Source organism: Acinonyx jubatus, chromosome B2 (assembly GCF_027475565.1).
Source record: "Acinonyx jubatus isolate Ajub_Pintada_27869175 chromosome B2, VMU_Ajub_asm_v1.0, whole genome shotgun sequence".
Taxonomy (NCBI): domain Eukaryota; kingdom Metazoa; phylum Chordata; class Mammalia; order Carnivora; family Felidae; genus Acinonyx; species Acinonyx jubatus.
The window spans coordinates 23,563,052-23,589,495 of record NC_069385.1 but is presented as its reverse complement, the minus strand read 5'-3'; the positions used below and the strand labels follow the sequence as shown (position 1 = coordinate 23,589,495).

General features: G+C 37.3%; 1 protein-coding gene across 4 annotated transcripts in view; it reads left to right on the top strand.

Annotated features, from left to right (window-relative positions):
- ADGRG6 (adhesion G protein-coupled receptor G6) overlaps nt 1-26,444 on the top strand; it is a 139,783-nt gene that overhangs the window by 84,283 nt on the left and 29,056 nt on the right. For all 4 annotated transcript variants that reach the window (XM_015061851.3, XM_015061853.3, XM_015061852.3 and 1 more), the window contains 12 exons: nt 2,692-2,777; nt 5,440-5,492; nt 6,466-6,528; nt 9,609-9,751; nt 13,000-13,111; nt 14,452-14,516; nt 14,964-15,174; nt 16,408-16,579; nt 17,992-18,132; nt 20,278-20,397; nt 22,063-22,108; nt 23,754-23,860. In XM_015061851.3, the coding sequence (XP_014917337.3) occupies nt 2,692-2,777; nt 5,440-5,492; nt 6,466-6,528; nt 9,609-9,751; nt 13,000-13,111; nt 14,452-14,516; nt 14,964-15,174; nt 16,408-16,579; nt 17,992-18,132; nt 20,278-20,397; nt 22,063-22,108; nt 23,754-23,860 (1,319 nt within the window). The remainder of the gene's footprint in view (nt 1-2,691; nt 2,778-5,439; nt 5,493-6,465; nt 6,529-9,608; nt 9,752-12,999; nt 13,112-14,451; nt 14,517-14,963; nt 15,175-16,407; nt 16,580-17,991; nt 18,133-20,277; nt 20,398-22,062; nt 22,109-23,753; nt 23,861-26,444) is intronic.

Here is a 26,444-nt window from a genome sequence, read left to right as displayed (position 1 = left end):
AATCTGCCTTTCAAACCTATATTTCACACCCTTCAATATAGAATAAAGTAGTCTCGTTTCTATATCTTTTAAGAAACTCTGAAAAGGGTGTTAAGGACCAAAAAAATGATTAATTGGAGAAAGACCTATAGACAGCAATACCATTTTGATGCCACGTCTGTAATGATAAGCAATGATTTCTGCTTTGAAGTCCTGCATGGATGAAAGAGTTATCTAATTGGAAAATGGATATACTCTTAAATACTTTTTTCCCCCCCAAGAAATGTCTATCATGAATTCTTCTGGCTTGGATGCCATTAGTAGGATAATACATACAGCTTTTGAAGTCTCTGGAATATATGAAAATTTGTAATAAGCTTTTCTAATGAGACACTGTGAGAGTTGTTACATCTATAGAGGACCACTTGACCTCTAGAATGACATAGGAAAGCCTGCCTTAGTGTGTCTTAATTGTGTATTTTCTGCAATGGCAATGCTTAAGCCAATTATTTTGCTGCAAACCAAAACCCTTCTTACCAGTTCTTTGGTGGACATTATATCTAGTGTTGACAGTCCACTCCTGGGCATTTCTCATGTTTAGTTGTTGACTGTGTTATTCAGCAATTTTAAGTAAGTTTAACAAGTAGACTCCCTTGAGTATATGGATACTTCATTCCAAGGCTTCTAAAAAGAAATGACTTTGAAAGTGATCTATAACACAGGAGAATCTGTAACACAAGATGTTAGGTTGTTTTCTGTGTTCACATATTTTATTTGCTGTAAGCAATATAACTCTAGGGAGAGTACTATATTTATAAATTCATTTAGATTATCTCTGATATTGGAGGTCTTTCTCCTTTATAAATAACAGCAAATTGAAAAATGAGGCAGCAGATATCTAAAATTTAAATAAAAACATCTTAAATGTTTCCAAAACGTTTCAGAAACCTCAGTGATTAAAAATAATGATTTTTAGTATTTTGCAATATTTTCCTGAGAGGGAAAGAATACTGGTCTTAAACACATGCTTTACGTCTCCATCTAGTGGTGGCTTTTCAGCTACTCTGCTGGCACAAGTGAACATTCCCAGAATTGTCCTTAGGATCCTGGAATAACTCTGGGACCTCTGCAATTTGAATTTCTTCTTTCAGAATATCCATAATTTTATATGATGAGACATACAGTCTGAATGGGTTTTGTTAATCTGAATTATTATCATTTGTTTTGAATATATTCCTCTAAGTATTTTAAATTCAGAATATTTTTAGAGGAACATAAAATCAACTTCATTAAAATACCTGAAGAGTTTTAGAAGCTGAAATAACCTAATCTGCATAAGTCAAACCCACTTGTCCTTGCACTTGTACCAATTTCATGTATTTAGACTATTACCTCTGGGAGCGGCAAAAGTTTTAGTATGAGATTCTGACCCCATACTGGAAAAACATTCCTTTGGTAGTGGGACTGGAATTTGCATTTTGGTAGATATGGGGATTTCCAGAGGCAGAGTTTTATGTATTTTCTACTGACTTTCCAAATTTTTCATTAAATCTATTCCCCAACAGTATTTAAATTATATACTTTCTACATTTTCTATGCATACTTTCCTGAAGACTTACCAAAATATAAGCATGAAGAAAGATGATTGACAAAATAATGGAGAATCAATTCGTTTCTATATATAACCTAACATATTTTAAAATGATATTTTTTTCATTAGCTATTTATAGTAAGGTATCCTATAACACACATCTAGAGAGATTCAGCAAACCTTGGGTGGTGACTTTGATTTGCATTTACAAAAAAAAAATACATCAGACTACTTTAAAGATCCCCAAAAGAAAAAAGCAGAACCTTCTTCTCACATAAAGTTTTCTTTTTAAAGCAACTTAGTCCAGTTAAAATTCTATCTGCAAATATTCTTTCTTCCCTACCCCCTTTATTTTGATACAAGCGACTATATTTATGGAATTTTGATGAAAAATCTGGTGAATGACTTAGAAGTAAACGCTGTGGGGGGGGGTGGAGAATAAGGAGCAGAGGGCAACAAATATGTGTGTATCTGTTCTTTTTCAAGCTAACTTCTGCCCATCATCCCACTTAAGTTTTCACCCCCCAAACCCTGTCATTCTTTATAAGGTACAAAAAAAAATGATAATTTCTTATTACATGAGATCAAATTGTACATGAGAAAGTCATGAAAAAATTAGAGTAAGTATCCAAAATCTATAGAATTAAACATATGTAGGTGATAATGTAGGAGAAATGGGTTATTTCTCAGAATAAACTAATTGATAACTCTTGCTAAGCAGTTGCAAAGGTCAATGAGCATTAAGTCAAAATATCTCAACTTTTCTGTACCTGTGTAGAAAGTGTTGTTTTTTTTTTTTATTTTTTAGTTTTTTCTTAATCGAAGTGTAGTTGACACACAATGTTAGTTAGTTTCAGGTATTCCACAAGTCTGTGTGTGATGCTGTGCTCACTGAAAGTGTAGCTACCATCTATCAGCACACAACACTATTACAATACTATTGATGGTATTTTCTATACTGTACCTTTTATTACTGTGACTTATTCCGTAACTAGAAGCCTGTTTCTCCAACAGAAGTCATTTCTGTTACACTGTGTGAAGTTGTGTGATTGTATATTTAAATTGATAATTGTAGGACTATAAAAGATAATTAACGGCTAAATCCTATTTCCAATGGACAGATGGAATTATCTTTAGAATTTCCATAGTGATTCAAAACATCCTTCATCACCCTGAGGTTAAAGTACAGAACAAGGTGGCAGAATGGGTAAGTGAACTTATATAATTTCTTTTGTGATTTGAAGCCTTTAACCTCTGGAAACCTGCAAAGGAATCTACTGTCTGGGTTATTGAGTCCGTAGATCATACTGAAACGCAGACACTCTTCCTTATACTTACTATGAATAGACATAGTAGTAAGGTGTATGCTGATGCATAGTGAGGGAGTGACATTTGAATCAAGGACAAGCCTCATAGATGATTAATGTCTAAATAAGGAAAGTACCACACAAATAGAAATATATTTTGATAGTTATCTTTATTTACTATTATATCCCTACATTTTCAGCATAGCTTTAAAAAGTAGATTCTATATTTTTTATTTAATTGTTTGAATGTTTGATTCATAAACCAAAAAGTATAACAAAATATATCGTGAAAGTATTCTGACCATCTTTGTAGCTCATCTCCCTGGAGACCAACCCATCTGCTTAGAAGTCATTGTTAGTTTTTCTTGTTTGTTCCCCCGCCCTGAATTTCTTTGTGCATATAAAAGAAAACAAGGCTATATATTCTTGGGGTATCTGGGTGGCTCAGTTGGTTAACTGTCCGACTTTGGCTCAGGTCATGATCTCATAGTTCATGAATTCGAGCCCTGTATCAGTCTCTGTGCTGATAGCACAGCAGAGCCTGCTTTGGATCCTGTGTTTCCCCTCTCTCTCTCTGCCCCTCCCCCCCTTTCTTAAAAATAAATAAACATTTTTTAAAAGGACTATAGATTTGTATTTTTCCTCCTGTTTTTCACTAAGAGCATATCTTACATATCATTGTACTTATTTTTATAATTGCCAGGTTTCCATCAAAGTACACAGAGACCTTCCTTATCTAAGTTTTCTTTTTATTCTTTTTTAAAGGTGCATAGTATTCCATTATGTGACTGTCTGGTCATTTAAGTCTTCTGTTTTTGTTTTTGTTTTTTTTTAATCTATCTTTATTTTTGAGAGAGAGAGACAGAGTGTGAGCAGGGGAGGAGCATAGAGAGAGGGAGACACAGAATCTGAAGCAGGCTCCAGGCCCTGAGCTGTCAGCACAGAGCCCCATGAAGGGCTCGAACTCACAAACCGTGAGACCATGACCTGAGCTGAAGTCAGAGGCTCAACCGACTGAGCCACCCAGGCACCCCTTAAGTCTTCTGTTGAGGGAGATTTAGGTTATGCTAATTTATTTAATCAGTATTCTATTAATGAAAATTTTGGTAATTTCCAATTTAAAAAAATCAGCATTTTATTTTATTTTCCTTATAGATACCACCTATCGTTTTTTAATTTTCATCTCCAAAACAAAAATTTTGTTTTCCATAGGCTTCTATTTTTTCTATTTTATTTTCTATCTATAGTATACAGTGGGACTTTGTACTGCTTTATATACAGCACTACTACAGTTCACACAGTTTTTGTGATTGAAGTCACTCGAGTATACATTTTGAAGAAAAATGGGTTTTCTTATGCTGAAGCCTGGCAAATATGCCATTCGTAGCAAAACAAGGCTAAATACGTTGAGAGGTAGTGGTGACTGTCTAATCTATCTGTCTGTCTATCTGTCAATCATCTATCTATCATCTATCTATCATCTGTCTATCTATCTAAAGAATAACTGATATGACAAAACAGTCTTATTTTGAAGAGTCCATCATAAGAAAAGCCTTATTTTGAATATGCTTTAAAACAAGTTGACCACAGGAAACAATAGTATGTAATTAAAAATTCTGTTACAAACTTGAGGGGAGGAGTGAAATTGTCTAATAATGACAAATGCTGCTGTTGACTTTTTGGACTGGCATATTAAAGCCAGTAATGAATTGAAACACTAGGATATATGTATCATTTCTAAATGGAGAGCAGCTTTCCTAAAAATCCCTCTGGAAGCGATACACAAATAGGAAGATCTCATATCAGTAAAGAAATCCCATTTGTGACTGTATTGGACAATGTAATTGTTACTTATACTGAGAAGAATCTGTTCCTTCTCTAAAAAGTCTGATGCTCAGACCCATGAGGCTGTTAAATAGCCACACAATAATAAACATAGTTCCCAATAATATTGAACTCATTTTGTTTTTTTAAAAGGTTTGTATTGTTAATTTGTAATTATTCTTACTAATATCCTTATGAGATGATAGTTACTAGAAAAAGATGTGTTACTGCTACAGTGTTTGTTGAATGAGGAATATGAAGGTGTTTATTGTGCTAATCCTCCTATGTACCCTCTTACAACTGTGTAGCATTCAGTCTGTGGGCTAATTTGAAGAACCATTATAGTGGAGCCCATTATAATACAGGCTAGAGAGGAAAGTATACTGTTTCCAGACAGACTTGGGATTCAGTCTGGGATCTGCTACCTCTTAGTTGAGGACATTGGGCAAGCTATTTCTCTCCATGAAGCTCAGTTTCTTCATAAATAAGGGTGAAGGAGTAGATAATACCTATCTCATTAGTTGTTGTGAGATCGAAGAAATAACCTTTGCAAAGTTCTTGGCATATAATGATCCGGTAACTGTTATCTTCACCTTTCTTTCACTCTGGCTCTCTGGGATTGTCCCAGGGCATCATTCCAATAACAGCTTATCTTTTGGGAGGGAAGAAACTCGATTCAGATTTTTTTTTTTTTAGAAAGTATTATCAAAGCTCACTCTTTCCCATTGTATTTTTCAGCTCAATTTAACCTTCCAAAATTGGAACTACACTGTTTACGTGGTCAATATCAGGTAATGAGAGAATTAATTATTTAAGAAATAAAAAGTAATTTACTTATTTATTTAAGTAAATAAAAAGTCTCATTTAACGCTATTCTCTCTCTCTCTGATTATACCCCACACACACAGCACAAGTACACACATACACACATGCACCATATTTATAATCTTTCTAAAACAACTCTATATTTTGTGATTTCTGTGCACAAAAATCTTTAGGGCTGTAGCAATTGGTTTTAATTTTTTGATCATGGATCCCAACCTTTAAAAAAAATTAGTATGTATTCCCAAAATATGTTTGCGATTTTAAATAAATTTGTGTGTGTGCATTACTTAGCCAGTATATGTTATAATATACTATCACTTAAAAGAAGATAATCACATATACATAGAAGTCCTGTTAGTTTCATCTCACACCCCAGTGGACCATCTGTAGCACCCCAATTTGGAGTCTGTTTTTCTGTTAGATGAGATATCTATAGTCTGCACCTAGCTTTTCAAAAATATCTTTTACTATTATATTTAAATACTATAACTGCCTAGGAAATAGTATAATCCACATATCCTCCTCTGCACCTTGTTTCCATAGTTTTATTCTTAGTTTTCAAAAGTATGTTTCATGAAACCTAGATGCGTATTCTGTGAACCCGACAAATGTCGTTAACACAGAAGAAGGATCACATGTTGAATTAGCCCGGAAGTACATTCTTAAGCTGAGTGCATCTCTAGATATCTGAACTTCTCATATTCTTTAGTATACTAACATGTGTTGTAAATCTTAAAATCTTGGCACACGGCTGCCAAACTTACTTGACCATGGAGCCATTTGTTCTCAGACATGTGAAAGAACTATACTTTCAGGACACATATTTGGAAATAGTGGCCTAGAATGTTCATTTTGCTTCTTTCTTTCACCTCCTCAAATTGTGTTGTTGATGATGTGGCAGATGAGGTTGATAATGAATGTACATATTTGTATTTATAGTTTTCACCTGGGCACTGGAGAGGACAAGATTAAAGTCAAGAGAAGCATTGGAAATGATCCAAGGTAACACTGACAAAGTCTTAACAGAAAGTGTAACATCCTTTCTCTCACCTGTTTTGACTGTCTGGTAGAGAAATGAGAATAATGAAATAGGAGGGAAACATTTTAATCAAGTAGCACTTTTATTTCTTTAGCACTAATACACACTGGTTTTTTTTTCTTGTAGTCAAAACCATCAAATAATAGAGTGGGTAGAAATGTACATCTGATGAAAAATAATTCAGAAGTAGAACACTTAAAATGTCTGAGTTTTTATATTTAGTATTTCTAGCTAGTTTATGATAACCCGTTACATCTTATTTGAAATTTCAAAAAGACCATCAAAGAAAAAAAGATAGTTAAAGCTTATGTATGGTAGCATCTAATAATATGGGTAATAGCTACTTTTCAGAAGTTTTCATTTTAAAATTCGTATCAAGACCAGGCAGGTAATTTAACAGATCTGTCCACTTTGCAGAATCCGCATACACAGGCCAGCTTCAGAGGGTGGTATAATTAAAAACAACTTTAACTCCTAAATGAAATAAATTTAGCTGTGGTCAGGTAGTCTATTACATCTCCAAAGAAGAAAAAAAAAGTAGTTGAAAAGGAAAAGTTCATGTAATTCTTACTCCATTTCAATTGACTGAACTGATTTTATAGATTTACAACAGTAATGATGGAATATACTTCTTTTAAGGTGATGTATTCTTACTAGAAGACAAAAATAGAATTTCATATGAAAGTTAACCAGAGAATTTCTTCTTACTTTTTTTTTTGTTTTCTGTTTAATATTAAAAAAGCAAATTTTTTTTAATTATAGTTGAGACTTTTCATTTCTGTGTATCTTCAACAGATTGGCTTGAAACATCCAATTAGGGAAAGAAAGTTCCTTTTCCTTTATGATCTAAAGAACAGAATAATTATGTTAATGCTATATTCTTGAATGGTGGCTGGACTTCTCTGTTTGGCCAAATAACTTTTTCTCCAACCTGTGCTGCTAGATCATATTGAGCTTGGAATAATGGATGCATGATACAGATCCCTTTGTTGGACACTTTATCTAACAATTGGGGCAGCCAAAGTTGCGGGTGTCCTCAATGGTATATCCTCTGTAGGAAGTCAGCATTGCCCTTTTTAGTGTACCTTCTGTGATTCTTCTACTACCCAGAAATACTGAAGTCTGCCATCACTGGCATACGTCAGTACCTCGGAAACTCTTGCTTGAAAGACATTGACATTCATGGAATTTCAGTTGTCTGTCAAACCAATGGGTAGCTTCACAGAAAATTAATATGGAGAGGGAACCAAGACCATATATATGGGAAAGTCCACATGTGTAGTTTTTATTTGGTATGAATCTTTGTTCCACAATTTTTTGAAACTGTTTAAAAGCTTATTGTTTGAAAAAAAAATTTTAATCATTTTAAAGTTATTTACAATGTATTCTTACATTCTCCCCTCTTTTTTTTTCCTACTCTCTACTTCTCTTATGTTCATTGATAAATTTTTAGTCTCTCATAGTGTTTTCTCAAAACCACAATCTACTAGTTTTACACACACTTTTTTCCCCCAAAGTTTTCCTTTCAATTTGATTGTAACACTTAACACAGACCATAACCTCAGATAATGCTATCCTCCTCTATCGCCCAGACAGGAAACCAAAGCCGCAGAGACTGGTTTATTCAAATAAAGGGTGATTGATGGTAACAACTGATGGAACTTTGTGGAACCATGAAACAGTTTCAGTTTTCAGGATGAGAGAGGAAAATACAGAGATAAGGCCTGTGAAAATGCATGGTCATTCTTGAATTGCTGAATTTGGGTATTCAGTATCATCCCGATACATTGTGTTCATTATGTTCTCAATATTCAACAGAAGTAAAAGGTCATGTTCCCAACTCTAAGCTGTTAGTAACTAGAGTGGCAAAGCTTATCTTCCAACAATAATTTAATCATAGGATACTTTTTTTATAGGCCATTTAAAAAATTATTAAGTGATGACAGTTCACCATTATATTTATATCTGTTTGTCTTGCTCATCCTGAAATATGACTTATATATGAACACTAAGCAGTAGATCATTTTAGAGATAAACAGCTTTTCAGACTGAATTATGAGAACAGTTCAGCACTTTGCCCTTGAGATGAGCAGATATTTAGGGGGAAAAAATAGAATTCTTCTTTAATTTCACCTGACCTTGAATAGCATAATTTCAAGGAATCTTTCTTTTTTTAGCACCACAAATATATCAGTACTCTATTTCATTTTTATTGATACCCACATAATTTTATAACTTAGATATGCCATGCCTCTCTCCTGGGAATACTTATTTCAAAAGCATTGCTACCACCTTGACTTCGGCATGTTTTGATTTCTGCTATTGACTATGGCTATGATTACAGTTGAACAGAAAATTACATTACTTTGAAATGTAGAACCAAAGGTTTTTATGGGGCTTTTAGGATGCATCTCTGCTTCTCTTAGAAATAATTTCTTTTTAAAGACGTTCAAGGTCAGACAGTCTGTAGACTTCTGCAGGATGCTGGCCAATCATCATGTATATTTTAAGTATTTATTTTATAACTTTTCACCATGTAACATACTTGGCAAATGCTTCATCAAGATGGAAAATCATTATTACAGTTCGGGAGAAATTGGAACATATTTGTAAATGGTAATACCCTTAATAATCTTAAAGTCAAATGATCATTTTAGTCATATTTGTTGGAATTTAATTTTTCTAAAAAATTTTATTATTGGCTATAAAGAAACAATGTATAATTAGTCATAATGTGGCCCTTTCTTGCATGTACACTATAAATATTACTTAAAACATTTCTCAAAAGAGATGAGGTTATATGATATGATATAATAGAATTATACATGCAATAATCAATATAATCTATTCATATTTAGATATTTTTAACATTCTAATTTATCCAGTAATAGGAGTTTTTGAGTGTCGTGGCCTGTTGAGTCTCCACACTCCATGGTCATCCCTCTTACTACCATATCCAAATATACTGTTATTCCACACCCCCCCGCCCCCCCAAAAAAATCTACCAACAATTCCAACAATTACATCTGAAATGTTTTTCTAGGTTGGTGATTTGGGCCCTTCTAGTTTACAATGCTACCAACAATCCCAATTTAGAAGGAAAAGACATTCAACAGAAGCTCTTAAAAAATAATGAGTCCTTGGATGAGGGCTTGAGGCTATATGCAGTGAGTGTAAAACAACTGGGTAAGTTCCTTTAATTTTTTAATAAGTATTCTATATAACTATTCAGGTTTAACTGAAACAGCCACAGAAATATTCTTCCATTGTGCATCGTTTGCTTATTTAAAACTATTTTTTCTGATGATGAAATTCATCCTATTGGTGGCGTTGTAACAAATGGGTGACCTGGTTAACGTAAAAGAGAACAACTCAACACGTATGAATCTAAGGGAAGGAAAGGGGCAGAGGAGAGTTTATACTCTTGTGGGGGACATATTCTGGAAATGCTAAGAATATGAGCAAAGTGCCAGGATAGCCTTGACCAGAATTGGCTTCAGCAGCAGGAATAAAGAGTGTGTACATGTACATCTAATGAAGTAAATCTTGGAAAAGGCAATTCCATATAAGAAAACATCTTATGTTTTCTGTCTTCGTTAATGATACCACTGTCTCCACAGGGATAGGCCAGAAATCTGGGAGTCATCCAGGGTTTAGATTGAGTTCCCACCTAGACACGATTCACGTCCTGAGCTCCAGCCACACACGCGGGAACACTTGCCCTTGCCCAGACATGCCATGCCCTTTTATGCCTTTCTAGGTCTGGCTCACACTGCTCTGCTCTGCTCCCACCATCCACCTGCTTCTCACACCATTGTTTTAAAGACAACCCAAAGTCATCTTTTCTGTGATGTGTCTTATGACATCATCATGTGTAAATAGGGTCATTTGAGCCTCTACTTCATGCTGTCCAGATACCTCGAGCACTGTACAAATCAGAAGGTCATAGTGTTTGACTGGACTTGCTGGCATTCTTATGGATGCTTTCCTTAAGCAGGAATCTCTTCTCACTTGAGCACACATGTTAGTTTTTTTCACACCCTCACTCCCCACCTCCCCTGGAACCTAGCACATTCCCAGCACTTAAATACTTGAATAAATAAATGAATTAACTTTGATGGAACTATTTTAGAAAAATCAGTGATCACAAATATGGACAACGAAAAGTAAAGCTATTACTCTGTTGCTATGAATTATATTACGATTAAGTGTATTCATAGAGAGAAGAGGAAACTTTGAGACTTTTCCTTAGACATGTGCAGGAGGCTGAAGCGAGGGCAGTGGGCAGCCCTCAGTCTCAAAGAAGCTGGTGTAACGAGGCCACAATCCCGGCGTGATAAAGAAGCAGACAATCTCTGTTTCTGTGAGGAGCTACCCATATGTAATGTGTCAACATACACAGTTACAGAGAACTCAAAGAGGGCGGAATGCAAACCATCCGTGTTGTCACCACAAATAGTTTCTTCTTCTCCTCCTCCTCCTCCTCCTCCTCCTCCTCCTTCTTCTTCTTCTTCTTTTTAAGTTTATGTATTCTGAGAGAGGGAGAGAACACAAGTGGGGAGGGGCAGCAAGACGCAGGAGAGAGAGGATTCCAAGCACTGTCAGCACGGAGCCTGATGCAAGGTTCAGATGCGTGAGACCATGACCTGAGTGAGCCAAAACCGAGAGTCAGACGCTTACCCAGACTGAGCCACCAGGCGCCCCAGCATGGACAGTTCCTGAGCCTCTGTGGGAGAGTGCTTGCTTGTTCACAGATGGGCCACCCTTTCACACATGAGTCTCCACAAGGAAGGAATGTGAGGAATAGTAGCTTACATATGACCAGGAAGCCGTGTGAGTGTCAGCTGGCCTCGTCTTTGTTCTAGAAAGCTGAGGAAACCCGGAAAACTGTCGGCATCCCTAGATGTGTAATTTCTACTACTTTAAGTTCTGCCCTTTACTGTTTTTCTGCCCAGTGGGCCTATGAGGAAAAGTTTGTACCAATTGAAAAAAATAAAGGTCAAAACCCTGGCAATTTGAAGCCTTAGAATGTAGGTGGGAGAGTTCTTTGAATGTTCAGTTGGTGACTATAACACCAGTTCCCAACAGTCTGTCTGGTATAACTTGCTGTTTTTCAGTTCTGAAATAACAAGATTTTGTTGATCTATTGCTCTTATTCTGGTGTTTTAAAAATTGTAAAGTCTGAATCATTCATGTCATGACATTTGCCCAGAGAGTTTTCAAACAACAGGTTGGGTGATTTGAGGGTGAGGGCATGTGTGAGAGACATGTGGTGCCAGTTCACAGCTCTCTTTTTGCTATCCTCTCAGCAAACTTCCAGGCAGAAGATGCTTTCCGAACAGCTGGAGATTTTTCCATAAAATATGCGAGCAACTCAATGACTACAGTATTTTATAGCCTTTTCCCTTTGGAAAAATATCATATTACATTTTGAATTTTTCAGGATCATCACTGTATGTAGGGTTTACTAATTTTTTTCATATTTTTTATTATTTTTTTACCATTGATTCATTTTTGAGAGACAGAGCATGAGTGGGGAAGGGGCAGAGAGAGGGAGACACAGAATCCAAAGCAGGTTCCAGGCTCTGAGCTGTCAGCATAGAGCCTGACATGGGGCTTGAACTCACAAACTGTGAGATCATGATCTGAGCAGAAGTCAGACTCTCAACCAACTGAGCCACCCAGGTGCCCCTAAATGTTTATTGATTTATTAAAGAAAATAATGTTTATTTATTTTTGAGAGAGAGACAGAGCATGAGTGGGAAAGGGGCAGAGAGAGAAGGAGACAGAATCTGAAGCAGGTTCCAGGCTTAAGCTGTCAGCACAGAGCCTGACGCTGGGCTCATACTCATAGCCCTGAGATGATAACCTGAGCCAAAGTCAGATGCTTAACCGACTGAGCCACCCAGACGCCCCTATTTTTTAACTTGAGAGAGAGCGTGCGAGTGAGCAAGTGGGGGAGAGGGGCAGAGGGAGAGAGAGACAGAATCCCAGGTAGACTCCCTGCTCAGCACAGAGCCCGATGTGGGACTCGATCCTGGGACTATGAGATCATGACCTGAGTCAAAATCAAGAGTTGGACGCTCAACTGATGGAGCCACACAGGTGCCCTTGTAGTGTTAATTTTTTGAATAAACCTTTATTTTACTAATTTTGTCTGCTAATAATTTACATTAGAATAATGATATATGTTTCATGATTCTACTCCCATACAGGTGTGACTTTGATTTGGATAATTTTTGTGTCTGAAACGTGCTAAGTGTTTCTTTTTCCTAATTTCTAAATTTTTGCAAATTCTGAACATAAAAGCTAGTATTTCAGTATTATGTGAAACAAATACCTAATTCCCAATGTCGTCATTTTGCTCTCATCTTGCACCTCTGCACTTCAAAGAATAGATTAACCTTTCTGTGTTGGTTGTTATTTTCACATAGGTTTATGTTATGCCGATGAGGATCCCAAAGGCTATCAATGGCCACTCATCCCACCCTCTGTATACAACTTCCCTTGTCCAGGGAAGCAAGGCTTTTATGCTTCAAGGACATGGTAATGCTTTTATTGAATCCTGCCAGTAAAGCTCCACATTATCCACCTCCACATTTGTTCTGTGCCGTTGTTACCATGTGTCATATATTGATAGGAAAGGGCAGGAAAGTCTGTGAATACCTAAATCATTCACTTCAAGGAGGGCAAAGATGATGTTACCAAAAAAAGCTTTTTACTCTAAGCAACAGGCTGATTCAGGCTTTTCCAAAGAAAGATGGGGAGATCTGGAAACCAGAGTGGTCTGTAGAGCAAATCACCTTGTATATGGATGAATAAAGCTCCTGCTCACAGCTTTGGAACATGTAGCTGAAATTCCAAGACTTTAAAAAAAATTCTTTTTTTAATGTTTATGTATGTATGTTGTTTTTTTTTTTTGAGAGAGAGAGAAACAGAGTGCGAGTGGGGGAAGGGGCAAAAAGAGAGGGAAACACAGACTCTGAAGCAGGCTCCAGGCCCTGAACTGTTAGCACAGAACCCAACGCAGGGCTTAAACCCATGAACTGTGAGATCATGACCTGAGCCAAAGTCGGACGCTTAACCCACTGCGCCACCCGGGCACCTCTGAAATTCTAAGACTTTTAAACAATTTGGAGGGGGAAGGAGGCAGAAAAATAAAGGGAAATAAAGTCAGAATGCAGGTGAGGGCAGGCTGCTAATGGAGACTGTCGGGGTGTAGATTTTCCCTAAGTGTTTAATAGAAACCCCAGAGACGGGTCGATGGCAGGGGATTCAGTGAAGAGCAAGTTGGACCCAGTTCTTCATGCTCTACCTCACCCCCCAGCGAAGAATTTTCTCGCAGGGGTGGAGGGGTTCAGAAATGGAAAGTGCCCAGACCTTGCACCCTCTGCCGTGTTTGGTACATGCTAGGGAGGAAAGAAGGGTCTTCAGAGAGTCACTGACCCTAGTTTGAAACAAAGCTGTACCTCTTCTTGGCTGTGAGACTGGAATATTCTTTGGTTTCTCTAAGTCTTTTTCCTCACCTATAAAGTATGGATTATAATCTGCTATACAGAGTTATGGGTAATCAATCAGATTTTATCTGAAAAGTTCTCAAAGAGGTATCTGACCTGTGTTACCAAATATGCTTTTAACCTCAGTAACCTGATATATTCTAGCTTAGGATGTCGGTTCTCGCTAGTATTTTGATTCTAGGATGCATGGCTTCTGGTTTTTTTCTAGTAAGAATTCTTAGTAGGAGTTTTATTTTAATATATTGCAGTTTTATTTTCAAATGAAATTTACCTAGCTCATCAAGGCAGATTTAAAAACTTATTATTAACTAATTTTGTCAGTTACAATGTCATTTATGCCAAATAGTTGAACGATCTTTTGTTCCATAGTTACCGTGACCTTGCCAACACATCTTTAGCCTACTGGGGGCCTCCTGACATCTCTAATTGTTCAAGTAAGTGAGCAATTTTTCTTCAGTTCTTAAAGGCAAAATAAAATGACTTCATCCTCTTTATCCTCTTCCGACATATTTTTCTGCTTTGTCCTAGCCATTGTGATTAAAAGCTAAGCAAACGATTGTTTCACTTAAGGTAGAAAATTCTGTTTTTTCCTGATTCTAACTTTCTGTTCTGTTTATTCTATCAGAGATTGAAAGTAATAAGACAGTTTTAGAGAAGACATAAAATATAAACTGATATTTGTGTCAGTGTCTTATAGTTGTGTGTTATTTTTAAACAGGAGGTATATACTTATTTTTTGTGATTCTGGGGACATTTCTCTTAGAACTGTATATGAAAATAGGTTCCTCCAAAGTTGAGACTATGAAGTGAAATATCGTAATAGGTTTTGGATTCCTGAAATATTCAAAACTTTGTGTGTTGTTTTTCTGCCTTTTTTTTAGGGGAAGCAAATGAAGTAGCCAACCAGATTTTAAATTTAACTGGTGATGGGCAGACCCTAAGCTCAGCCAATATTACCAGCATTGTAGAGCAGGTCAAAAGGATTGTGAATAAAGAAGAAAACATTGATATAATGCTTGGTTCAACTTTAATGAATATATTTTCTAATATCTTAACCAGTCCAGACAGTGACTTGCTTGAGTCTTCTTCTGAGTAAGTGTTCTTTGATTCTTTTGGAGAGTAAAATGTATTGGATACATATTATATAATTTCTCACTTATCTGAATGGTTGGTACCCAGCTTTCATAATTTATTTATTTTTTAAGTTTATTTGCTTTTGAGAGAGAAAACACATGTGCACGTGAGTTGCCAGAGGGGCAGAGAGAGAGGGAGGGAGAATCCCAAGCAGGCTCTGTGCTGATAGCGTGGAGCCCAACGTGGGGCTGGAACCCACGGACCCACGAGATCATAGCCTGAGCTGAAATCAAGAGTTGGGTGCTTAGTTGACTGAGCCACCTAGGTGCCCCTCAGCTTTCATAATTTAAATGTCTATAAAACCCATTTATATTTCTCAAGATAATTCACAAAGTGAACTTCAAAGTTCTCTATTTTCTTTTTTGATAAATATAATCTACAAAATGATTAGGATTGTCCATCTGCCAAAATATATAAATAGCTGCAGGAAGACATAATCAATATTTCATTTTCATCTGAAAGAATGTTTACTGGAATTAATTCACAAGATAAGCTATTATATATATTAGCTGATGTCACTTTGCAAAGGAGACACTTAGTGAACAATCCACTCACATCTATTTGGCATAACTTGGTGACTGTCAGTTCTGTCCTACAGACTGACATAGAATTGCTGTAGCTGTGTGATCGTTGTACTTTGGGAATGAAAATGCCAAGGGCAGGGTGATCTGTACCTGTTTTTACACAACTAGTTTTCATCCGTTTATTTCATTTAATGCGTTAATATTTCTTCTGTTTCCTTCCTTTCAAACAAATTTCTTCAATGAAAATTTTATGTTTTTACAACGTGCTTTCGAACTTACCTTATCTATGTAAAGATAGCAAACATTTTTTATAGTGTCTTAGAGTTTAAGAAATGCTTTCACACATTATTTTCTTTGATTCTCACTCAGTTATAAAGTAGAAAAGGTATTTTTATACGAGAAAAAAAGCCTAAGAGTTGAAAAACAATATCTTTTTAGGATGATTTAATTGTTGGTATTTCTTAAAGCATAATATTTCTCCTGAGGATGCATTCATCACTATGATTCTGTGTTTTAACTGATGTTATTATGATTTGGGGTGTCAGTATTCATGTTAGGATCAGAAAATTTAAAGACAATTTTATTTAGTTTCTATTTTGTCCTACAAGTCACATGTGTACAAGTTTGTAAAACATGTTACCTAAGAGTGGTGTTGTCATTTCCTTAGAGCTTTAAAAACAATTGATGAGTTGGCCTTCAAGATAGACCTAAATAGCACATCACGTGTGAATATTACAACTCGGAATTTGGCACTTGGAGTATCGTCCCTGTCCCCAGGGACAAATGAAATTTCAAATTTTAGCATCGGTCTACCAAGCAATAATGAATCCTATTTCCAGGTAATGAGCCAATGGTTTCTTTAATTCTAATTAATTAGGCAAACAAAGACTGATCTGATCACTTGCCAGTTTCTACTTCAAGATCTTGGGTGGTGGGGTGGCAGGCAGGTGGGTCAGAATGTTTGCTAAGGTTGTCGGTAGCAGTAACCACAGTTGTTTGGACACTGAGATGTCCTTTCAGAACCTGGGTGACAGGGTGGTCAGCTTATGTTCTACCAGAGGTGATAATAGAAGGAAGTGTTAAACCACGACTGGGAACTGCCCTATTGAGAGTGGGGGGAGGGCATCAGTTCAATCAGAAGAAAGGGCTGTGTTAAGGCCCCAGGTGGGAAGAAGCTTCATGTATTCTCTTTGCCAGTGGTTGTCCAGCTGCATTGTATCCCCTGGAGGACTTGTCAAAACTGATTGTAGGGTCCCATCCCCAGAGATTCTAATTTAGTAGGTCCTGGGTGGATCTCCAGAGTTTGCACTCTGAACAATTTCTCAGGTATTGGTGATTCTGCTGGTCTCTGAACGAACTCTGAACTGGTTCATGAAGCCTGGGAATGGTAGGCAGTGATGAGGCTGGGCTGGAAAGCTGGGCCAGATTAGTGGAGAGCCACTCTGACCTGTTGAAGTGACCTTTTAGCAAATATTTTTCAGGTTCCTACTGTGTGTGTGTGTGTGTGTGTGTGTGTGTGTGTGTGTGTGTGTGTGTGTTAGGGTCCTACTGTGTGTGTGGGCAAATGAAATGTCACAACATCATCCTTGACATAGGAGAACACATTTAGGGACATGTACTACTACTCAACTGCGGACATAAACCAAGATAAAATATTTTAAAATCTGGCTAAAAGGAATATTCCTTAAGATTCTTCTTGAGAGTATGGGCTCTTTTGGATAATTCTGTTTCACATTTAAGGGTGAAAACTCGGTCAGCCTCAGTCTCATCCCACGTCCATTTGCCGGAAGATACTCTTTGGCCTGACCCGTGGGTTCAGGGAAAACGATATCCAAGAGTATTCACCAAACTTCAGCTGCTTCCTCTACCCAGAGATACTTATTCTCAGCAATCAGACAAACTAACTCCAATCTTTTTTTTTTTTTGTAGTTATTTCACTATGTGTTTTGAGAAAAGCTCAAAATCTATTAAGTGTAAATCTAACTCATTTTTTAAAATGTTAACTGATTTGTAGACTTCTCATTTTGCCTTAGTTAAAATCAGTGCATCTTCCATTTTTCCACCTTTGCAAAACTCAGATGAGACCCAGGCCTTTGTCTGTAGCCATTCATTCAGGAGGGCAGTGCCTACAGTGGAGGTAAAGGGGAGCCCTGACCCTGGCCAAGTGCTGTTCTCCTGCCTTGTTCAGTATGTGGGGTAGTTATCACTGTGATTTGTCATTAGTCAATCAGTGTATCTCTGTGTGTCACAGATGGATTTTGAGAGTGGACAAACTGATCCATTGGCTTCTGTAATTTTGCCTCCAAACTTACTTGAGAATTTAAGTCAAGAAGATTCTGTACTAGTTAAAAGAGCACAGTTTACTTTCTTCAATAAAACTGGACTTTTCCAGGTAAGGTTCATTAAATTGTTTTTTAATTGCAGATTGATTTTCTTTGCTCCAAAGGCAAAATAAAAGTTCGGGTACCTTGAAAATATATCAAGGGGCTTAGAAAAGTTAATATATCGTATCTTCAAAAATGAAACATTTTATAATTATTTAAACATTTTATTTCAGGTAATCATATGCTTATTTAACAGATGTGTTCATGTAGGGTTTTTTTTTTCTTAAATAAATATTGGATTGAGACTTGCATGGCACAATTAGAAATGGAATTTGTGGAGGAGCTGCTATTTATTATTCCTTGTGTTAAATATTTTATGCTCTCCAGCAATTTAGACCTTCAGAGTTAAAGAAATTGTGTGCCAAAGGAAAGGTTTGCTTTTTGTTTCCTTTTTTTTTTTAATTCAGCAGGAAGCACTGTTTACATAATGAGCAACATTCTTGGCTTTAATCAGCTTTCCCATTAATATTTCAAGTGGCCTTTGGCCTTCACACATCCCCAGAGTCGAATGGCATTGTGCAGAGCACATATTGTCATTTTTATTGGCATCATTTCTAGATACTAGAAAGTTCCCTGCCAGCAAACACTGGTGACCTCTGGTTGCCTTTGAAAGTACAACAAGATCCAGAGAGTTTTACTGGGCCCTTTTTAAAAAATCAAAGTTATTTATTAAATTAAAGATACCAACGTATATGAAACAATGCCATCTATGTAAGAGAAACTAGCTAAGTCTCAAGGCCAGTAGAATTGTTTCTAATTGTTATGTATAGAGGTGTGGAGGTGTAAGTTACGGGTAAGAAAAAGGAATACCATGAAATCATTTCCCAGAATTCTAAAATGTTAAGACTTTTTTTTTTTAAAGGTTTTAGAAACAAACTGTATAAAATTTTTGAGTAGATTAAGAATGTAATTACTAATTACTCTGAAGGATTTAATAGCTATGTACGCATAAAAAACTGCATTGGTTAAAATCACTTGAGGCTTACGACGTCATTTTTAAAAAAACAAAACAGAAATGCAGTAGGTGTCACAAAAAAGTCACGGGTGGCGGGGCTCTGTTCAGAGGAGAGGTTGCACCCAGTGGGAAGGATTTGGGTTAGAACTGTAAGAATCTGTTATTGCTTCATTTTGAGTCCGCCTTCTCCACACTACCTTTCTCTTCTCCCTTGGCATCTCCCCATCAACGTATCATTAGGAAACAGATGCTTGGTTTTAATATGAATTTATAGCAGAGTCAAAAAATGTTAAGGGTTCTGTGATACTTCCCTAACATAGTGAACAAGATATGCGTATTTTTTAAATAAAAGACAAGGTATCCACAAGCCATTGCCGACTTTATTGAGCGTGATCACGCTATACAGTATCCTGCATGCCGAGATTTTATTTGGCATGTAAGAAATCCTGTAATTATTCCCAAACAACTGATTTATAAGCTGCAATGGAGAAATGCAGGATGTTTGACAAGAATAACACAAGGGAAGAAGGAATAAGAGGTGATCTTGCAGAGAGAGATGCTGTTGACCCCAGTCATTCTGCAGCACGGATTCACTGATTTGATTTCCTGACAACCTTGTCTCTGAAGGGGAAGCTATGGAGGATGGCAAGTGTACAAGCAGAGAAGGTCGAAGTTCTGGATGGGACCTTCACCCACCAGAATTACATTTAGTTCTAAGTTACTAAACACATCAGGCTATCGGCATGGATGTGAAATCTGAATTGTTAATTTTTGTTGTTGTTGTTTTATTTTTCACACCATATTTCATTTATACTTCTGTAACAGCAAACAACTTCATGTAGTTTTCTAGGGCAGGGAAATGGTCTAATTGTTTCGTGGCTTTTTATGAGTTTATATTATTTCTGGGTTCACATTGTTTCAGATGTTAACTGGCTGACATCAGTCACAGCAATCAAGAGTGAGGTTTTATGAACACTGCCTTACAGCATTGGCTCATAATGTTCCCTCAATGTATTTATTATAATAAGGGAAATAGCAAAGCTCTTTCAGGAAAGCCAGCAATTTAATCTTATAAACAGGATGTTCTATAATTGAAGATCTTAAATGTAAAAAGTGCTGACAGTTTGTGTGTTTGGGGGCACCAAAATCAAACAAAAGTGTACTGAATGATATAATACATTTTTGTTTTCTTTAAAAGGATGTAGAAACCAAGAAAGGTACCTTAGTGAGTTATGTGATGGCATGCAGTATTGGAAACATTACTATCCAGGGTTTGAAGGATCCTGTTCAAATTAAAATCAAACATACAAGAAACCAGGTAAGAAAATGCTACAAAGAACAGTGGAACAGAGGCAGACCATTTCAGAGAAGTGCGGGGCCTTTGTTTTTTTCTACATGGTAAGAATTTTATTCTCGTACTTTCTCAACGAAGCAGTTTTCCAAAAAAGGGGAGAACGGTTAATCAGGTGGTGCCGTAATGTCACAGTGAATGGTGGCAAATGGAGGGATTCATCCCCTTTAGGATTCAGACATGGGGAGAACAGGAGTGAAAAAAAGGGCCGTTCTTTTTAAGGAACAAACAGTGTATTACTTCGAGAAATTAGATACAGATGCAGTTGCACAATCCTGCCATTAAAGGTTTGGGTTTTTTTTGTTTGTTTGTTTGTTTGTTTGTTTGTTTTTAAGTCAGAAATTATTGCTACTGGGAAAGCAGAAGGGAAAGAGGGCAGAGTTAACTCATTTTTTTTGAGAGGTTAGCAGTTATCTGAAATCTTGGCAAACGTTGCTTTTTTGTTGTTGTTTCATTACCCTTCCTATCATGTTTATTCAATAAAATTATATGGGGTTTCTTTTGGTCCCAGGTGAGGCTAGGCACAGTCTTTCCCCTCTTTTACAGAGGGTCCCTCTCTTGATTCTGCTATTTGTTAGGCAAGGCAGGAAGCAGGCAGGCAGGAAGCTGGCTGATAAGGACTAAGGCTTGGAAGTTAAGTCATCTAAGAACTAGCCTTGCTTTGTCACTGGGCCCTCTGAGACCTCGTTGTTCTACCCTTTGGCGTCCCTTGTTTCAGTGCCTTCATCCATGAAGAATTTTTTTTTTATTGTGGTAAAATATGCGTAAATCATATTTACTGTTTTAACCATTTGTAAGTGCTTTCACATTCATGATGCCATCCACTTCGGGAACTGCTCTGTGGTCCCCAGCTGAAACCGGCAGACCCTCGTGTAACAGCTTCCCTGCTCCCCTCCCCTGGGCCCCACACCCACCATCTTACTCTCCATCTCTGTGAATTTAACTACTCGAGGCAGCTCATGTAATTGTAATCATATAGTATTTGTCCTTTTGTGACTGGCTTATTTCATTTAACATAATATTTTCAAGGTTCATCCATTTCATACATTTTTAAGGAAGCATGTATCAGAATTTGCTTCCTTTTTAAAGCTGGATAATATTCCATTATATATTTATATAGAGAGAGACCTAAATCTCTCTCTATATATATATCTCGCACATTTTTTATCCATGCATCATCCGTCCATGGGTACTTTGATTGCCTCCGTGTTGTGGCCATTGTGAGTAACGTTGCTGTGAACATGGATGTGCAAATATCTGTTTGAGTCCCTACTTTTAATTCTGGGCACATAATCTAGACATAAAGGAAAATTCTGGAGATGAAGTGAAATTGCAACGTAAAGAGCTTTGATAAATGCCAAGAAAAGCTTTTTAGGACAGGACATATAGAGTAACCTTTAGATAAATGGAAGGTGTGCTTCCTTATGGGACTACGGTTGATTTGCAGTCAGTGTCTCGGGACAGGAGATCCTTCTGGACCGCCTGCCATTCTTAGGTGGTATTGGCATGACTAAACCTGGTCTATTTCTTTGCGAAAACCGTAGCATTTTGACTCCTTTCCCATATTCAGATCATAAGATTTTTCACTTATTTTAAACACAATTTCACATGTTTATTCTTATGTTAATATAGGCAGTGCCTCATCCCATCTGTGCCTTCTGGGATCTGAACAAAAATGGTGAGTTTTAAAATATTGGCTGTCTTAAGAACAACTGAATTTTAAACATTGTTCAACACCCCCATTTCCTTTCGTTCCATCCTAACCAGAGTGAGTCACCGTGTAAGTATGATGGCAACTGGACTGCAAATCTTAGCGTAGGTAGCTTGGGAAGTGAACCTTAATTTCTGTAACTTTTTACTCGTTGCAAGAAGAAATAAGTAAACTTGACTTTTTTTTTTAACCAACCAACCTCTTTGATTTCCATTATTTATAAAATACACTATGTGTTTTTATTGCCTGTTTTTAAAAACTTTTTTTAAAGTTTATTTATTTTTAGAAAGAGCATGAGCGGAATAGGGACAGAGAGACGTGGGGAGAGAGAGAATCCCAAGTAGGTTCCTCACTGTCAGCGCAGAGTCCAGTGCGGGGCTCAACCCCACCTAAAGTGAGATCATGACCTGAGCCAAAAATCAAGAGTCGGACACTTAACTCACTGAACCACCCAGGCGTCCCTTATTGCCATGTTTTGATGAATGTCGATATGAGCTCATTCTTGGAAGGACATCTCTAAAGAGACTATTTGATATGTATGAGGCATGCAGTTTAGAATCCAGCTTCCAGATCTCATATTACAGAGAAAGCGTACTAAAGGATTATAAATTTAGAAGTGGTTATATTACACACACACACACACACACACACACACACACATAACTTGAAAGAAATGAACTCCTTCCAAAATGATGTTGGACAATTAAGAGAAAAAGGCAACAGTAACAGATGAGTTACTAGGTATAAGGTGTGGGGATCTCTTTGATGGGAAGGACAAGCTATGAACCTCCCACCTCTACCCCATAAGAGTCACCTTCCCTTGGGGATCTGCAGGGGGATTATCGTGGCCACATCAAACCAGCCCCAGTACAGGCTGCTGCCTGGTAGAAATGGAGTCTGAAGGTGTCCAGACCCCTGTTTTTGATATGCCTTATCATACCTGGGAAGTTTTTTGTTGTTTGGTTTCTAGTTGCACAGTTTTGCAGTTTTGAGAAAGTCCTGATTTACTGGACACATAATTAAAAATGATACCACCTTGCAGTCTTAAGATATTCTTTAATTATATGAGTCGCTCATATTCCATATCCTGCCATAAAAGTCAGACAAGGTACGTTAAAGGCATTTATAATAAGTTGCCACCCTGCATGGTTGCTGTGTATGCAATAGTGTGTTACAAGAATGCAGACCTCTGTCCTCGTGTCTACAAAAGCAGAGGCGGACGCACAGAAACAAATGTTGATCTTCAGAGACTTCATTTGTATGTAATATGTTCAAAAGGGGATATTCTTTTCATGGAAGTTTATTTTGTAATACATACGTTAAAACCTAAACTTGAATCAGACTTTTGCAGGACCCCAGAGGCACTTCAGTAGAACGCAGTTGCAAACCACTGACTAGGATAAACTCTCCTGCCAACCCAGCACTAACCTTCCATGATTCCGGGAATCTAAATCATGCTAAGTATTGGCAGAATTAAGAGTAGTATCTGTTTTACTGCTAAACTTAAGGCAAAAGAGACTGAGGCATATTTTCCTGAAGAAGCTAATGTCTATTATAGAAAAGGAACTGGCCTGCTATTATTTTCACACTGTTTGTGGACTTCCTTTTACAGAAGGTTCTGGATTTTGGAACACATCAGGATGTGTGGCACACAGAGGTTCAGATGAGAGCGAGACGGTCTGCTTATGTAACCACCTCACACACTTTGGAGTTCTGATGGTAGGGGAGGAATTTCTAAACTCATTTTGAAATGATATAATTTGGGAAGGCATACTTCTTTTCATAAGTCAGCCTTTTTAGATGATGTGTTTGGGGAATTATTTCCTGATAATTGTAATCTGTGCCTTGAATCTTGATAATTAGCAGAGATCACATATTTAAAATACATAACAGTAATTATAGAAAAGAACCCTACCTTTTTTTTCTATTGTATTAACAGTGATGATAAATAATCCTAGAAACAGAAAATCACCATGAGACCCTTGAATTAAGAGAGAAACAGAGTCGGGGAGACAGAGAGAGGAAAGGAGGAGGGAAAGAGAGGAAACAAGGGAGAAAGAGAAAATTTAAAGAAGAAGAAAATGTTGGTTTTACTAACATGGAAAAGAACTGTGAAAAGTTTTATAAAATATCGTTCTTGCGTTATCACTCATTATTTTGAATGTGACTTTATAGCAGGTACTGGGCTAGGTGATCCAGTGGTCATCCAAAATTATGTGCCCCCCAAGCCCTGCTGGAGAGCACAGCCTGTTAGGACAGACTAGGGACTAAGGCAACAGGGAGACCTCAGGCCTGCAAGAGAGTTGATGGGCATGACATGTCTCTTACCACTAGGCCCTCATACTACTTTTTGCTTCCTTCCTTCCTTCTCTTCCGTGGCCCTGTTTTTATATCATTAGCCATCCCGTCCAACAGTTTTAAACCAAAATTAGATCACACTAACATGTTTTTTCTCATCCCACCAAATTTTTGAGAGCCACCCTACATGCAACAACTTATTTGAATTTTTCATCCACGGACTTAACACCTCTGCTTTATGTCTGATACACTTGTGCTCTTAGAGATAATTTTCTGGTGCACAACATTCCCTCCACACTGTAACAGAGCCACTGTTTCTGGTATCTGGTATAGTTCCAAAGGATCATTACCAAAGGATTTTTTAATGGTGATGGCAGCAGTGTGTGCTGAGTCAGTAAAGCTCTTTAAATTGGAATCACAATGGTTATGTTTCTCCCCTCCCTTAGGTCTCACCCCCACTTCCCACGGGACTGGGTGGGAGCGGTGAGGGGCTGTGGGGTGTGGCATTGGGCTCACGAACCCACTTGGCCTATGTACATGGCCACTGCCATATAGCAAGCCTGCAAGTAATTTTCCTGACCGTCCACTGCATAAATGGCCTGGGGGATAAAAACAAGGCCTTTAAAAAGGTGACAATCATAGCAAATCACTTTTTAACTTTTCCAAAATACAAATATTTTCTTTACTGCCAGAGCATGAAAATGAACAATTAAACTATGGTATGTTTTCCCTAAGTAATAAAAACAAAAAAACACCCTCAGTTTTAACTGCCATGTTCTCCTTTCTCCAAAACTGACAGTTGACATTCTCTTAGAAATCACTTACTTTGCATCATCCTCATTCAGGTATAAGCTTTAGCTTAATTCATTTAACTATTTGAACTGTGTACGTGTGCATGTACATGCATGTACGTGTGTGTATGAGCATGTGTGTTTGAGCATGACTGTGTATGTTGTAGGTATAAGTTAAATAGATAACAGTAATACAATTCACTTTACAGTGGTGACTTATATGTAACCAAAGTTTGGCTTACCATTTCTTTTAATGGTCAGTTTCTTCATCTATTGTTTGAATTTTACTGTGAATTTGTAATTGTGTCTTTTTCTGTTGCCATTTGATTAAATAATTAGTTTTACATATATGTGAATATATGCATTTTTTAGTACTATCCTTTCCACCTTGGCTGCTCTTATAAGATTATAAACTGCTGGAAGAAAAACTTTCCAGAATTTATCCTTCCTGGAGGTGTGCCCACATCCTTTCAGCTTTTCCAGACCACCAGGACTTTGTTAAGAGTCTTTCTTGATTTACAAACTCTTTATTAACTTGTGTAAGATATTCCCAGAGTCTAAATTGCCCTATGACACATTTACCGTATGAGAAGTTAAAAAAAAATGCACCCCAGCCCCATAATTCTATTTTCTAATATACTAACATATGATGGATTTACTGTCCCCTACTACATTTCTTCGTAGTTTAAGATTTAAGATTTTTCACATTAGTATATTTTCGTGTTGGCTAGTTCAGAGGAAAAAATATTCTCATATTCTTCATTCTCAGAAGTACAAAACAATGTGAGAGTTGTGTGTAAATGTATATTAACTTACACTTTAAATTGTGGTTTCAATCGTGGCTTGCAAGTCTACTGCCTCACCTAGATGGGGGCCATAGGTTTTCAAGAGGTGATGACGAGTCACCTGAAGATTCCTCAAGACCATCTCTCTGTTTCATGAAATCCCGTGGTAACCAAAATGTCGATCAGGTGGCCTATCTGGTGAGTCCACTGGCACCGACTTGAACCCCATCCCATGTGCCAGGGAAATCCCAGGTCCTCCCAGTGTTTGGAGAGAGTCCTTGGAGAGAAGGTTTGGGTGAGCCCCTTCTGACCCTGGGCCTCTGTGTCTGCTGAATTCGGCCATTGTGCATTTCTGGGAGTCACTGAAGTGCTGTTACCTGTTTTTTACTGTGTCAGTAAAACCTGAAACAATCCCACATCATCATGTCA